The sequence below is a fragment of the Gadus morhua genome, chromosome 16 (genome assembly GCF_902167405.1).
Source record: "Gadus morhua chromosome 16, gadMor3.0, whole genome shotgun sequence".
Lineage (NCBI taxonomy): Eukaryota > Metazoa > Chordata > Actinopteri > Gadiformes > Gadidae > Gadus > Gadus morhua.
Genome location: NC_044063.1, coordinates 12,633,534 through 12,646,477, shown reverse-complemented (window position 1 = coordinate 12,646,477; position 12,944 = coordinate 12,633,534). Strand labels below are relative to the sequence as shown.

Below are 12,944 nucleotides of genomic sequence, written 5' to 3'. Positions count from 1 at the left end.
CTACTTCCTATGTTGTACGTATCCCAGTCCATAACCCCATAAGAACGTTAGTTATCTGGGAACGTATCAGTCTACTCGAGACAGTTATTTACATAGATTTCACGTTTAGCAATGCCGTGGCTCGTTGGTCTAGGGGTATGATTCTCGCTTCGGGTGCGAGAGGTCCCGGGTTCAAATCCCGGACGAGCCCATAGTTTTTTCCAAAACACATAGAAAAATAATTATTAAGGATTTTGGCAGCAATGTTATTGTATCACTATAAGGATTTGCGTGTATCTATTTTTTTGTATCGCATATATCTTAATTTTACCATGTAACATAGAAGTAATTTCATTAAAATACGTTGACGTTTAATAGAGTGCGCCATTATTAGATGTGTATATGATCGGTGCCACGAATACATTATTTTAATTCAGTTTTTATTTATAAAGATAAAGAATAGCGAATCAACTAAAATTTGGGCTCGTCCGGGATTTGAACCCGGGACCTCTCGCACCCTAAGCGAGAATCATACCCCTAGACCAACGAGCCACGTGATATGTAACCAAACCAATAGCAAAAATATTCGCAAACACGATATGACTACTGCTGAGGATTATGTTGCTTGTTATGTGAAAGAATTATAATATCTGGAGCTTACCTTAATGAGGAACTCTATTGGTGGATACTCAAATAAGTTAGAAGGGACACGTGCTACGTGTTCAAGTAGAACAGCGTCATGTAATGCCCTATATGTCCAAAGGGCATATCCTCAAATTACATAAACGGTAAATCTGAGTTTAATGTTTATAATCTAGTATACACATACACAAGCACAAATGACGGAGGGGTAATACGGGGGGCAGAGAACAGAGAACACAGGCGAAATAATTAGGAATATGTCCTGCAACAAACGTGTGCTTTTGACAAAGATGTCAAAGACAGTTAAACCTAGCTCTGTAGAAGCCATATACCTTACAAACGCTATATTTAAGTGGATCTACCAAAAAAAACACGTTATGAAGAGCAAATTGTGGAATTAATCAAGATCAGTAAAGAAAAGAAAAAAAAGACATCATCCTGCCCAAAGTAGAGCTTCCGGAAACACACCGGAAGTAGCCGAGCAGAAGAACCACAGTCCGCTGTTTTGAATCTAGCCCGCAGTTTATACTCCTTGTGTTGTACATACCTGCCATTTATATGTACTGGCCGATGTTTTACCCCTCAAAAAAAAAAAGGATAGATTACGACATCTGTCTTAGCCATAGCCTTCTAGTTGCCTAATAAACAAAGCAGCTAATTTGATGTGGTATTTAATGTTAGCTGTGCGCTAGCCACCGTAAGAGGGAGAATGCCCAATTTTTGCGCGGCTCCGAACTGCACGCGGAAGAGCACTCAGTCGGAATTGGCATTTTTTCGGTTTCCAAGGGACCCCGAACGGTAGGAAACTAAGGAAAGATGCCGTGTTTACGGTCCGATGCGACGTGGGGCCAGACAACAGCACGCTGGCTTAACAGCAGTGTAGTAGTGCCTGTAAAGTACCCCACAACTTCACAGCCTGAGAGAATGAATGGTTTCTGCTACACATTATGCCCATTGTGTTTTTTGACTTTCTATTCGTATTATTAAATCATCTAAAGGCCGATGAACGACATGGACAAGGTTGGATGTCAGCTTTAATACCTCACTTAATGGCGCCCCCTAAAGTTTGATAATCCTAGGAATGACAGTTTCGTTTAAACTTTAAACAAATACTACATCTAGTTATATAAGCATATTTTAACGGTGGTATAATGTAACGTTATTTGCCTTCATGTTTTTAATGCCAAAAGGTTCTTACAGTGAATGACCTAAATTGTTACCCTAGTATAAACGTTTTTGTAATAAATGCCTATTTTAATTTGTTTATTTGGTATTCAATCAACTTGTCAAACCTTTATTTGTATTCATTTTGTTCCTGTGTTCCTCCTGTTGTCTTTGCTGCGGTGCTTTACATCCACAGCTTATATTGTTTTCTGGTGTTATTGCATTCACAGATGCCGAATGTGGGTAGAAAACTGTCGCCGGGCAGATCTAGAGGCCAAGACAGCAGAACAGCTAAACAAGCACTACAGGTTGTGTGCCAAACACTTTGACCCAGCAATGGTCTGCAAAACTGTGAGTTCTGAACAATGACCCCACACTGAATGTATTCAGATTCAGAACACAGAACGTTTGCTGACGGATCTGTTGGTTTTTAATTGTCTGTACATTTCAGAGCCTGTATCGAACGGTGTTGAAGGATACAGCCATCCCCACTATGTTCGATCTGACAAGCCACTTGACAAATCCACATAACAGATTTCGCAAGCAAATCAAAGAACTTGTAAGAAACTATTTTCCTCTGACATATTGAAATGCAGCTTCGTAGATTTGCAGACTTGCTGATTTGATTAACACACACGCCGCTGCCATTTGTTTTCCAGACGGAAGAGGACATAAGGAAGATTAAAGAGAGGAGATGTAAGTAAACACGAGGTGTTCGTATACATCGTATTTACCTCTCACGGTCAGAGGAGCATAAGCATAGTTCTGCTAAAGGGTTGATTAACATGTTTTATTGTTTCCCCATCCAGTGGCCGTTTCCATCACACAGTTGATCTCCAAAAAGGATTCAACGGCAGAGGACAGCCCCACCAATGACGGCGAGCCCCAGTTGTCCCCGGAGGAGAAGGAGTTCAGAGACTACCTGCACTCCTTGTTCAAGGTATATATAAAGTATTATATAATATAGAATTTTCAATTAGATAATGTTTTATGATTATTATATATTTGATGCATGGTTAAACCCGTATTAAAATATAGCTAGATAATCATATTGGATGAATACGTAATTGGTAATGAATTTAACTATTGATAATTTATGGAATTATATGGAATTATGAGTAATTAGAAGGCTCATAAAATTATGGATTAATAAATTAGGGAGAAGGGGTGAGATTAATTACATTTTAATGAATGAATGACATTTTCTTTTCATTCCCCTTTCCAAATGGTGAAGCAAGTAAAGACTTTAATTTGTGGCTTTCTTTGTAGCTAAATGTTATTTAAGTGTAATTGTTTTATTTTTTATTATTGCTTATTCCTCTCTTTTTCATAAACAGGTCATCGTTCTGCTGGGCAAGCAGGGGATCCCCCTGACCACGGGCCGAGCCCCGGACGCAAGCGGGCCCTACTGCAACAGCAACTTCCAGATGCTGCTGAACTACCACATGAACGCCGGGGACGCGGGCCTGAGGAAGCGCTTCGAGGGGACGGCGGTGAACGCGCAGTACCTCTCGGACGTCCAGCAGAGCCAGCTCCTGGAGGTGTGCGAGAACACGGTGCGGGAGGAGATCCTCATGGAGGTGAGGGACAGCCGCTTCTTCTCCATGGTCACGGGCGACCTGGTGGAGTTCGACGGAGAGAAGCACCTGCCGCTGTTCCTGCGCTTCGTCAACCAGCGCAACCTCCTCCGCGAGGAGTTCCTGGACCTGCTGCCCTTCGAGGGGAGCGAGCTGCTGCTGGTGGAGAAGCTAGAGGGCCAGCTGAGCGACCGCTGGGGGCTGAGCATGGAAGACTGCCGGGGCCACGCCCACAAGGCCACGGGCACCTCCACCACCAAGATGAAGGCGGTGGCGGTGATGCTGATGGAGAAGTACCCCCTGGCCCTGCACATGCCCTGCTCCACCACAGCGCTCAACATCCACCTGGCCAACAGCCTGCCCTTCCCCAACGTGCAGAACGTCATGGAGGCGCTCAGGAAGATCGAGGCGTTCTTCCGCCGGCCGTCGGCGCAGGGCGAGCTGGAGAAGGCCCTGGCCAGCTGTTTCCAGGGCAACGAGGAGAAGGAGAGTGCGCTGAAGCAGGCGAGCCGCACCTGCTGGACGGAGCAGCACAACGTCTTCGACCTGATGGTGGACATGCTGGAGTCGCTGGTGCTCTGCATGGACAACGTCCGCCACAACGACGGCGGCAGGTTCCCCGGCGACGTCGTCGCCGACGCCTACTCCATCTCGGAGATCCTGGCCGACTTTGAGCTCATCGTCACCATCGTCATACTGAAGAACACGCTCACGTACACCCGGGCCTTCGGTAGGAACCTTCAGGGCGAGACCCATGAGGTGTTCTTCGCCGCCAAAAGCCTGACCGCCGTCCTGCACTCGCTCAACGAGGTGATCGACAACATCGACGTCTACCACGAGTTCTGGTTCGAGGAGGCGGCGGGCCTTGCGGCCGAGCTGGACGTCGCCGTGGCGGTGCCGCGCCTCTTCCTGCGCAAGCAGCGCTCGGCGGACATGGGCGACGTCCAGGCGGAGGCATACTTCAAGGAGTACGTGACCATCCCGGTGATCCGCGGCGTGATCCAGGAGGTGGAGGAGATGTTCTCGGAGACCAACCTCAAGGCCCTCATGTGCCTGTCGCTGGTGCCGGCCGTCATGGGCCAGATGAGGTTCAACACGTCGGAGGAGAACAACGCCGACGTGTACCGCGACGACCTGCCCAGCCCCGACACCCTGCCGGCCGAGTTGCACTGCTGGAGGATCAAGTGGAAGCACCGCGGCAAGGAGGTGCGCCTGCCCACCAGCATCCATGAGACGCTGCAGTTGCCCGACGTCAAGTTCTTCCCCAACGTCAACTCCTTCCTCAAGGTGCTCGCGGCGCTGCCCGCGCTAAGGTTCGACCACGACGGCGAGACGGAGCCCGCCAGCCGGCGGCTGCGCGCCTACCTGGAGGCCACGCCCCCTGCGCAGCGCAACCGCAGCATGGCGGTGCTGCACGTCAACGCGCACGTCAAGCACGACCTGGACGTCATGGTGGACCAGTACTGCCGGCTGTACCCGGAGGAAGAGGGGGAGGGGGAGCCCGTCGGGGAGGTGGAGCCCGTCGGGGTGGTGGAGCCCGTCGGGGTGGTGGAGCCTGTCGGGGAGGTGGAGCCTGTCGGGGTGGCGGAGCCCGCTGGGGAGGCGGAGCCTGCCGGGGAGGAGGAGCCTATGGAGGAGGACACACCCACACCCACCACCACCAAAACCACATAAGGTGCAGCTTGGGTGCGAGAGGCTATTTGAAGACATTTATTACTGACGTTATTTTATTAGGTCGTTATGGTGAGACTTTAATAGCAGATGTATAGAAGAAAACGTTTTTTTTAACTCCCTGATCCGGAAGAGGGAGAAATGCTGGTTGGTGATGTGCTTCGCCCTTCCACAATGTATAGGGTTGTCAACAGTGATGGGACCGGTACACTGACTCATTCTCTATTTGGTTTTGATAAAATATTAGTCAGTGTATTTTGGCTCATGTTATGTTCATCCATTTCATATTAAACATAGCCCGTTACATATTCTTTGTCTACATATATATATATATATGTGTTCTTTGTTTCAATATAATTGTATTAAATCCGATTGATTATCTTTAAATGGGTCTTGTTCTCAGAGTTTGGTGGAACCTAAATACAAATAAAATGGAGTAAAGTAGTGCAAGACATTTGGAATGAGTCGCGCAGAACATACCGCCAGTGGCGTGGAAAGCACTTTTCTGTTTAGTGAATCAACAATACTGATGTTGGGAATTGTATGACAACGTCGAAACACACTTAGGATTTCAAACGGTCACCTAAATGAATATTGACCGCTCCTGCAACCAACGGGTAAGCATCTGGGTGGCAATGGTTGTTAATGCTTATATCTTTCTCTTTATTCTGTAGGCTATGATCAATTAAAGGGATGACGCCACATGTGGTTGAGATTTATCACGAATAGACCTGCAAGTTCTTTTCTGTGAGGAGTATCAAAAATAACCTTGACTTTGTCGCCTTCATAGAAAAATACACGTATGCAAATTTGTCATTACACTTAAAAGCATTTGCAATTATATTAGTACTGCTGCTTTTTTAATTCGTTTCTTTACCATCCAGTATATCCGTAGTAAACTGTTGATATAATTCCCTAAAGTGTGTGTAAGGTGAAGAGAGGGGTTAAGTCACCTCGCGGGCCGGGCGGGGACGGACCAGGTGATCGCTGTTGCAAACTCATAGTGCAGAAAGCGGTCATCTCCGAGGAGCATCCATGAGGGTGGGGTCGTTTTGATGCGCCACCAGCAGCAAGCAATGTGCTCCACACCAGCCGACCGCCAAACCCAGTGCAGCCTGAGATGATCTAGTTGCCTTCGCAAAAGGAAGACCCAGTCTACCCGAAATCCTCTCCAGATCGGTTCAGGAGACCGAAGGGAAACGCAGTAGGGTGAATATCTGATTTAGCATTTTACTGAGTCAAAGGCGAGGGGCTTGTCTTTTTCAGGTCGCAGATTCGTAAGAGGACAGCAAACTCGGGCCTATTGTGTCGAAGTCGACTGCGTTTCGCCCCACATTAGATTAAATCTGTGTAATATATATTTTTTAGCAAATCTCCATCGATCATGGCCTGGCCGTGCATCACGCGGGCTTGCTGCATCAACCGCTTCTGGAGCGAACTAGACAAAGGAGATATCGCCGTGCCTTTAGTTTTCACCAAATACTCGGATGTCGCCGACGTGCAGCATTTTCCCCACCATCCTCAACCCAGACAGAAGAGGAGCGGCCCCATCGCCATAGAAACGCAGCCTCATCTCGGGGACCAGGAGTCCAAGGCGTCATGTGCCGCAGGGGGCAAAGATGGCTCTGCTTCCGTCACGCGCCAAGACTACCAGGCATGGAAAGTGCGTCCCGAGCCAAGCTGCAAACCCAGGAACGAGTATCACCCCTGTACGGGCCCGTTCAATACGGAAACACAGTATCAGAAGGATTACAAGCCATGGCCTATCCCCAAAAAGGGCGACCACCCTTGGATACCGAAGCCCAGCCCCACCACTACCTCCAGCGGACGGAAGGGCATCGCAGGCAGCAAGAAAGAGCACGCTGCGGCCGAGGCTGAGAGCGGCGTGGAGAAGAGTGAGATCGAGGAGAAGGTGCAGGAGAAAGAATTCAAGGAGGTGGCGAAAACAACACCAGCAAAGAGAGAAAAATCTGTAGACAGGAAAACCGCTGAGAAACAGGAGGAGAAGCTGCAGCCCTCTGATGCCAGTGCCGAGAGAAAGGGCCGGGCGGCCGCAGACGCTCTCAACAGACAGATCAAGGAGGTGGTGTCGACGGGGAGTAGCTACAGGTAGGTCGACCTATCAAGGGATCAAGGGAGGGATAGAAATGAAGTGATTTGGGTGCCCGAACTCTGATGAATTGGTGAAATTGAGGCTGAAGCCATGCATATTAGCACCTTGGTAGTTGAATAGTTAATAGCGCGCCCCCCCCTCCCCTGGGGTAATAGGCTATTAGTGCAGGCGCGCCTTTTAGTGGCAAGAAAGACAATTGTTTTAAATTAATGTTACCACCATGGATTAGGAACTGCCATACTCAATGTTCTTTCTCAAAGTGTGAAACAAATCATGAGTCGTCCAATTTCTTGATAGATTATGAATACAAGTGGTTGTAAATAATCCATCGTTGATTTGAAGTTTGCTGAACTGGATTATTTTAAACAAATTAAAGGTGGGCTTGATTGTAGGCCTTTTATGTAGATGAGAATGGCTTTGCACGTTTTAGGTAGAATTATCATGGTCAAATGTTGGCAAGATTTGTCTGATACATTTGATCTCTGATATAGCACTGGCTAAGATAATCATGCTTTTTTTAATCAATACATATGCAAACATGTTGACAACAGGTTGACTTTTGTGCAGTCTGACCAGAGAGATTGATCAGATAACATGAAGGCAAACAATTTGGTGATTTAAAGCTGCTAGAGCTCATAGATTAAATTAGCTCTTTCCCAAGTTAATGAGTATTGAGTCGGTCTGAACATTGCTCATTAGATTGGAACAAATCAAATTTTCAATTGTCATGGTAATAGTTTCCCATCAGAGGTTTCTGCATTATCATTACAAATACTACTATAGGATGATTGAATAGCCTGATGAAGGATTAAAAACGACCATTATTTGCTATATGTGATTTTCTTCAGAGTTTGTTTTGTGAAAGAGTTAGCTTTGTGTCACACTGATTTTGTTGTTCTTCTGCTCCTCCTTCCCCTTGTCACTCCTCTTTATTCAACGCTTCTTTCCCTCCTCCCCTATCCATCTCCTCCTCCTCCTTTGTTCTTCCCCGTGTCCCCATCTTCCTCCTGCTCCTTCATTTTCCATCTCCTCTTCCTCCTCCATTTTCCGTCTCCTCTTCCTCCTCCTCCTCGTCCTCCTCCTCCTTCCATCTACTCTTCCCAATACTCCCCTTCCCACTCCTCTTCCTCCTCCCCCATCCTCTTCCTCCTCCCCACTCCTCTTCCCCCTTCTCCCCTTCCCTCTCCCCTCCTCCTCCTTCTCCTTTCTCCTCCCCAATCCTCTTCCCCTTCCCTTTCCTTCTCCTCTTCCTCTACCCCCTTCTCTCCTTCCCTCTCCTCCTCCTCCTCCTCCTCCATCTTCTCCTCCTCCTGCCCCAGGAATGAATTCAAGGCCTATAAGGATGTGAAGCCGACCAAGTCCTTCAAGACGTCCACGCCCTTCCAGCCCCCAGGGGTGGAGGTCCGCAAGGAGACCAGCTACAGCTCCACCTACAAGGGGGAGCAGGGCAAGCTGCTGAACGCCGACAACAAGCTGATGGATCGCCGGAGGATACGCAGCCTGTACAACGAGCCCAGCAAGGAGGCCGCCAAGGTGAGCGCACCCCAGCACATGGAGAGCATTCAGTTAGCGGCAGGCACACACAGAGCCATGTGCACAGTGCTGTCCGTCAGGTCATTACATGTGGATATGGATACTCTCTGTTACTCTCTCTTACATCGCCATCTTGTATTCGCTAAATTTTATTGTAATGCACTGATGTCAGAGACTATCGCCGCTAACCCTCCCCCCCTTCCAAAACCCATTTTTAGGATGACATGACCTTAATGGACTGGTTAGACACAATCTGTTGTATTTTTGTCATTGCCCTCAAGGTTGTTTTTTCTTCACTCTTTTAAATAGCTTCACAGCAGTCATGGGTGGGGCATATAACGCAAGAGAAACGTTTACATGTTAAATAACATAACATAACATTACCCTAACCCTATAAATAAAGTATAGTAGTTTAAAAAATAGATTATTACTACAAAGGCTGCTATCTGGCTGTTAATAATGTAATTACAATTATTTGAGAAAAAACAATCAGTGCAAGTATTTAGAAAGACCAAACAACGTCAATAATATAACATTAATCATTTTACCCATGCTACATTTAGAATTTTCTTTTCGTGAAATCTTCCATCTAGAATACAACTGTGAATGTTTAATGTGTAACATTAATCTGTCAAGTCAACATCATTGTTGTGTGAATAGATGTCCTCTCTCCGCATGCATGTTAACATAATGTGTGTGTGCATGCCGTGTGTTTATTTGGCCACTCCCTCTCTCACTCTTGTAGGACCTCTCAGAGAATGAAAGCAGCTCTGTACTAAATCTGCTGTAGTCAGGTGTGTTCCCTATTTTCTATGGAAGGCATGGAGGTTGACCTCAGATTTACACGTGCACACAAACATGCACTTGTGCGTGCACACACACATACACGTGCACACAAACATGCACTTGTGCACACACTCACACACAAAAACATGCACACACACACAAACACGAACATGCACATTTGCACACACACATGCACACACATACACACACACTCTTCAACACACATGCACACTCGTGCACCCAGTCACATACGGACATGCACATGCACACACATATACTCATACACACACACACACAATACCAAACACACGCACACACACACACACACACGCACACACACACTTGCCACTCAGTTACTAGTCCCACCCTTTGACAAACTGCAACTTCTTCACTGTATGCCCACCTTCCGTTACTACCTCACCACCTGTTGATGAGCTCCAGTTACTCCAGTGACTAACATACCAACTGCAACGTGTTCTACTGGGTGTGACTGAGTGGACGGATGGATGACAGGTGGCTCACATTGAGTCCAAGTGGAAGAAGCCTATTGCAATGTAACAGTTCACTGTTTCTTGTTACCAGTTAGCAATAGATTTGTAATGGCAACACACACATTATTCACATATGTGGTCTTAGAGTATATTTGAAACCAGACATGTGGATAAGTGCGTGGCATTTGGCAACGATACCATTCCATGCCATCAGCGTTTAACATACCATATCGACTGTATAACAGGAATGTTGGTATTCTCCCATGGCCAGGTGTAATCATCACAGGTACAGAGCTTTGCGCTAATCACCGAAACACCAAAAGAATGGCATGGATCCACACGATCTTTACAGAGTTACTCGCGGCTCCATTCCCACTAACCGCATTATGCAAACGTCACTCTCTGGCGACATTTGGGCAATCATGTGTAATGACAGGATAACGGGGGTATGTATTGCATGATAAGAAGGAAGCCTAAAGCCAGAGAGGCCTCCTATTACGAATGAATACAAAGATCGTCATCATCAGTGATGTATACATCTTTTATTATTATTACGATTTCGCTGCTAAATCTGCTAAATCGGCTCCCCAGCAGGTCGACAAGCCAGCGTCTCGCTCCAAACCAAAAAAGACACCGACCACCACGACGGGAAGAATGGTGAAGAAAACAAAGGAGAAGCTAGCTGCCGGTGCCCAGCCGGCCAGGAAGAAGGCCTCTTCCCCACTCACCCCCACGCCCGAGGGCGTGGTCACCAAGAAGAGCAAAGAGATGAGCAACAGACTGGCCGAAGCAAAGCACTGAACACATCACCCTCGGTGTTCTCCATCCTAATCCTCATTGTCCCCTGTCCAGGTGCATCTCACTAACCTGTCTCACCCCTCTGTCTGGGCAGACTGCTCCTTAATACCCGGCTCCCCTTTGTCTCTGTGGCTGCTCACACTGGTATTCTGTTTAGCTCCTCAACGGTTGGAGACGATTATCGTGTGGTTGTTTGTTGTATGTGTGTGAGTGTCTTAACTGCGAACCACCTCGTGGGTGAGGCTGTTTTGTATGTGTTTTCTACACATAGCTGCTTTCTCTATATATCTGAGCACCTTATTTGCACACATTTTGACATATGTATGTACCTCTATATACTTTAAACTCAAGCTAAGAATCTTAAAGCCATTGATGTACATTTTAGCAAACGGGGGGGAGACCCTTTCCTTCCCCCCCTTAAAATAGAAATATCGCAATCTCTTTGAAACGCTAATGAGACGTTAAGACTGTCCACACTGTCAGTGTTTTTATTTTCAATTTCAGAAAGTGTATCGACTCCTATGGTCTGCTGCTGATTCAACATCTAAACTGCTGTTGCATTTCCTGGTAACAGTGCCCGTGCTGTATGGGCCTGGGCTCCATTTCACTGTTCGGGGAGAGATCTGGTTTCATCCGTTTGGTTGCTAAGGAACCAAATGTACTGTAATATAATTGCCACAGCTTGCATGGACGAAGACTCAATTTTCGGTACCGACAAGTACCACACCTTGTAGTAGGACATATAGACCACGTCTGTTAGCTTGTGTAGGACACCGTCCATGGGGATTTTTCTAGGGCGTTTGAAGACCTTTCTACGTATAATGCATGTTGTTGGACCTTCGTCAACGCGATGTAAGGGAGTAGACTTTGACAAGAGATGCAGACTAAGACACTAGTTAAGCAGCTGTTCAGTGCTACGAAAGTAAACCCACCAGCAAAAGTAGTTCTGCCTTCAAACGGTCACACCAACACTGGGATTTCTTGTTGAATTCACCTTCACATTAGAAACAATAACCGTGTGTACAGCACAGTCTTTGTGTGACACACAACAACCTAAAAACATAAAGGACCCCTGTAGAAGTGTATGACATAGACAACCCTGTACTGTATTTACTATGACCCCTCACTTTCAATGGTCTGCCGTTGCTGCTGTAACACGACTATAAAAACGGGGCCACAATCTCCAAGCCACCGTCCGAACATCCTCTGCTTGTGTCTAAGATGAGATGGCAGTATCTCAACCTTCCCGTGTCTTGATTGTACGCACCGGCCCCCTCCGCCCTGTTAAAAAAGAAAAATCCTTGCAGTGTGATTGGCTGACAGGTTTTGAGTGCCCGGACTAGTGCCAGTCGCGTTTGGTTGTGCCTCCTCTTTGCTTGGCTTCTGTGAATGTGTGCGTGTCTGTGTGTGTGTGTGTGTGTGCGTGCCTGAATATGCGCGTGTATGTAAGGCGGCTGTGCCCCGCAGTCTGCTGCTTGCTAGTGACCCACTCTGTGTGCTGCTAGCGTGCACGATACCACCTGGTGCTATATCTTACCTGACCGTGTTGTGTGTGATGATGTGATGCTTTGTGTGTGTGTGTAGAGGGGGGGGGGGGGGGGGTCAGACCACCATGGAGGATGTGAATATACTGATGCAGATTGTGGTTGTGGTGTTGTGCTTGTCCCTCTTCGCTTGCTCTCCGAATGAACTTCTATTAAAACCTTAGAACCCAATGACCTTGTGTGTCTGGTCCGATCCTTTGTCTTGTGTCTGTGTAATTGAGTTTGTGTGTGTGTGTGTGTGTGTGTGTGTGTGTGTGTGTGTGTGTGTGTGTGTGTGTGTGTGTGTGTGTGTGTGTGTGTGTGTGTGTGTGTGTGTGTGTGTGTGTGTGTGTGTGTATTCCACCTTATGTGATAATATTACATTTGTAGGTGAATACAATTAGAGATTATGCATATTTTGGTTTTTCCGGTCAACATAATTTTAGTGCAAATTTCCTCTGCATGATTGATTATGCATGAACTGATATAGAACCAAATAATTTATTATTGAAATAAAGAGCTTATATGTACGATATAAAAATGATATCTCACAAGTACCATGAAATTAGTTTGTTATCCCTTAAACAAATAGATCCAAACAGTGTTGCAGAGATTAAAAGACTTTAGTGGACCCTAACCCTAACGCTATTAGTTACATTAGTCATCA

The 12,944-nt window shown here is 46.7% G+C and overlaps 2 protein-coding genes and 2 non-coding genes across 8 annotated transcripts; 3 read left to right on the top strand and 1 right to left on the bottom strand.

Annotated features, from left to right (window-relative positions):
* Nucleotides 1-118: 118 nt before the first annotated feature.
* Nucleotides 119-190, top strand: trnap-cgg (transfer RNA proline (anticodon CGG)). The gene has a single exon. It is a non-coding gene; the product is annotated as a tRNA-Pro (tRNA).
* A 269-nt stretch (nucleotides 191-459) lies between these two features.
* trnap-agg (transfer RNA proline (anticodon AGG)) lies at nucleotides 460-531 on the bottom strand. Its single transcript has one exon. It is a non-coding gene; the product is annotated as a tRNA-Pro (tRNA).
* Nucleotides 532-1,079: 548 nt separating this feature from the next.
* thap12b (THAP domain containing 12b) lies at nucleotides 1,080-5,752 on the top strand. Of its 2 annotated transcripts, none has more exons than XM_030380438.1 (6): nucleotides 1,080-1,419; nucleotides 2,016-2,136; nucleotides 2,237-2,344; nucleotides 2,445-2,481; nucleotides 2,595-2,725; nucleotides 3,123-5,752. In XM_030380438.1, the coding sequence occupies exons 1-6, from the start codon at nucleotides 1,331-1,333 to the stop codon at nucleotides 5,034-5,036; spliced, it is 2,400 nt and encodes a 799-aa protein (XP_030236298.1). In that variant the 5' UTR covers nucleotides 1,080-1,330; the 3' UTR covers nucleotides 5,037-5,752. The 2 variants fall into 2 exon arrangements, with proteins under 2 accessions (XP_030236298.1, XP_030236300.1); XM_030380440.1 differs by having other exon boundaries at nucleotides 1,388-1,512.
* Nucleotides 5,753-6,003: 251 nt separating this feature from the next.
* Nucleotides 6,004-12,472, top strand: map6b (microtubule-associated protein 6b). 4 transcript variants are annotated; one of them, XM_030380445.1, is made up of 4 exons: nucleotides 6,004-7,142; nucleotides 8,466-8,679; nucleotides 9,425-9,473; nucleotides 10,551-12,472. In XM_030380445.1, the coding sequence occupies exons 1-3, from the start codon at nucleotides 6,418-6,420 to the stop codon at nucleotides 9,467-9,469; spliced, it is 984 nt and encodes a 327-aa protein (XP_030236305.1). In that variant the 5' UTR covers nucleotides 6,004-6,417; the 3' UTR covers nucleotides 9,470-9,473; nucleotides 10,551-12,472. The 4 variants fall into 4 exon arrangements, with proteins under 4 accessions (XP_030236305.1, XP_030236306.1, XP_030236304.1 ...); XM_030380446.1 differs by having other exon boundaries at nucleotides 10,548-12,472; XM_030380444.1 differs by lacking the exon at nucleotides 9,425-9,473.
* Nucleotides 12,473-12,944: the final 472 nt, after the last annotated feature.

Excerpts from the sequence above, each read along its gene's own strand:
- map6b (XM_030380443.1), top strand. The coding sequence starts at position 6,418 with ATGGCCTGGCCGTGCATCACGCGGGCTTGCTGCATCAACCGCTTCTGG. Across the intron at positions 7,143-8,465 it reads TCGACGGGGAGTAGCTACAG|GAATGAATTCAAGGCCTATA; the intron begins GTAGGTCGACCT and ends CTCCTGCCCCAG. Across the intron at positions 8,680-10,547 it reads CCAGCAAGGAGGCCGCCAAG|CAGGTCGACAAGCCAGCGTC; the intron begins GTGAGCGCACCC and ends TCGGCTCCCCAG.
- thap12b (XM_030380438.1), top strand. The coding sequence starts at position 1,331 with ATGCCCAATTTTTGCGCGGCTCCGAACTGCACGCGGAAGAGCACTCAG. Across the intron at positions 1,420-2,015 it reads TTTCCAAGGGACCCCGAACG|ATGCCGAATGTGGGTAGAAA; the intron begins GTAGGAAACTAA and ends TTGCATTCACAG. Across the intron at positions 2,345-2,444 it reads GCAAGCAAATCAAAGAACTT|ACGGAAGAGGACATAAGGAA; the intron begins GTAAGAAACTAT and ends TTTGTTTTCCAG.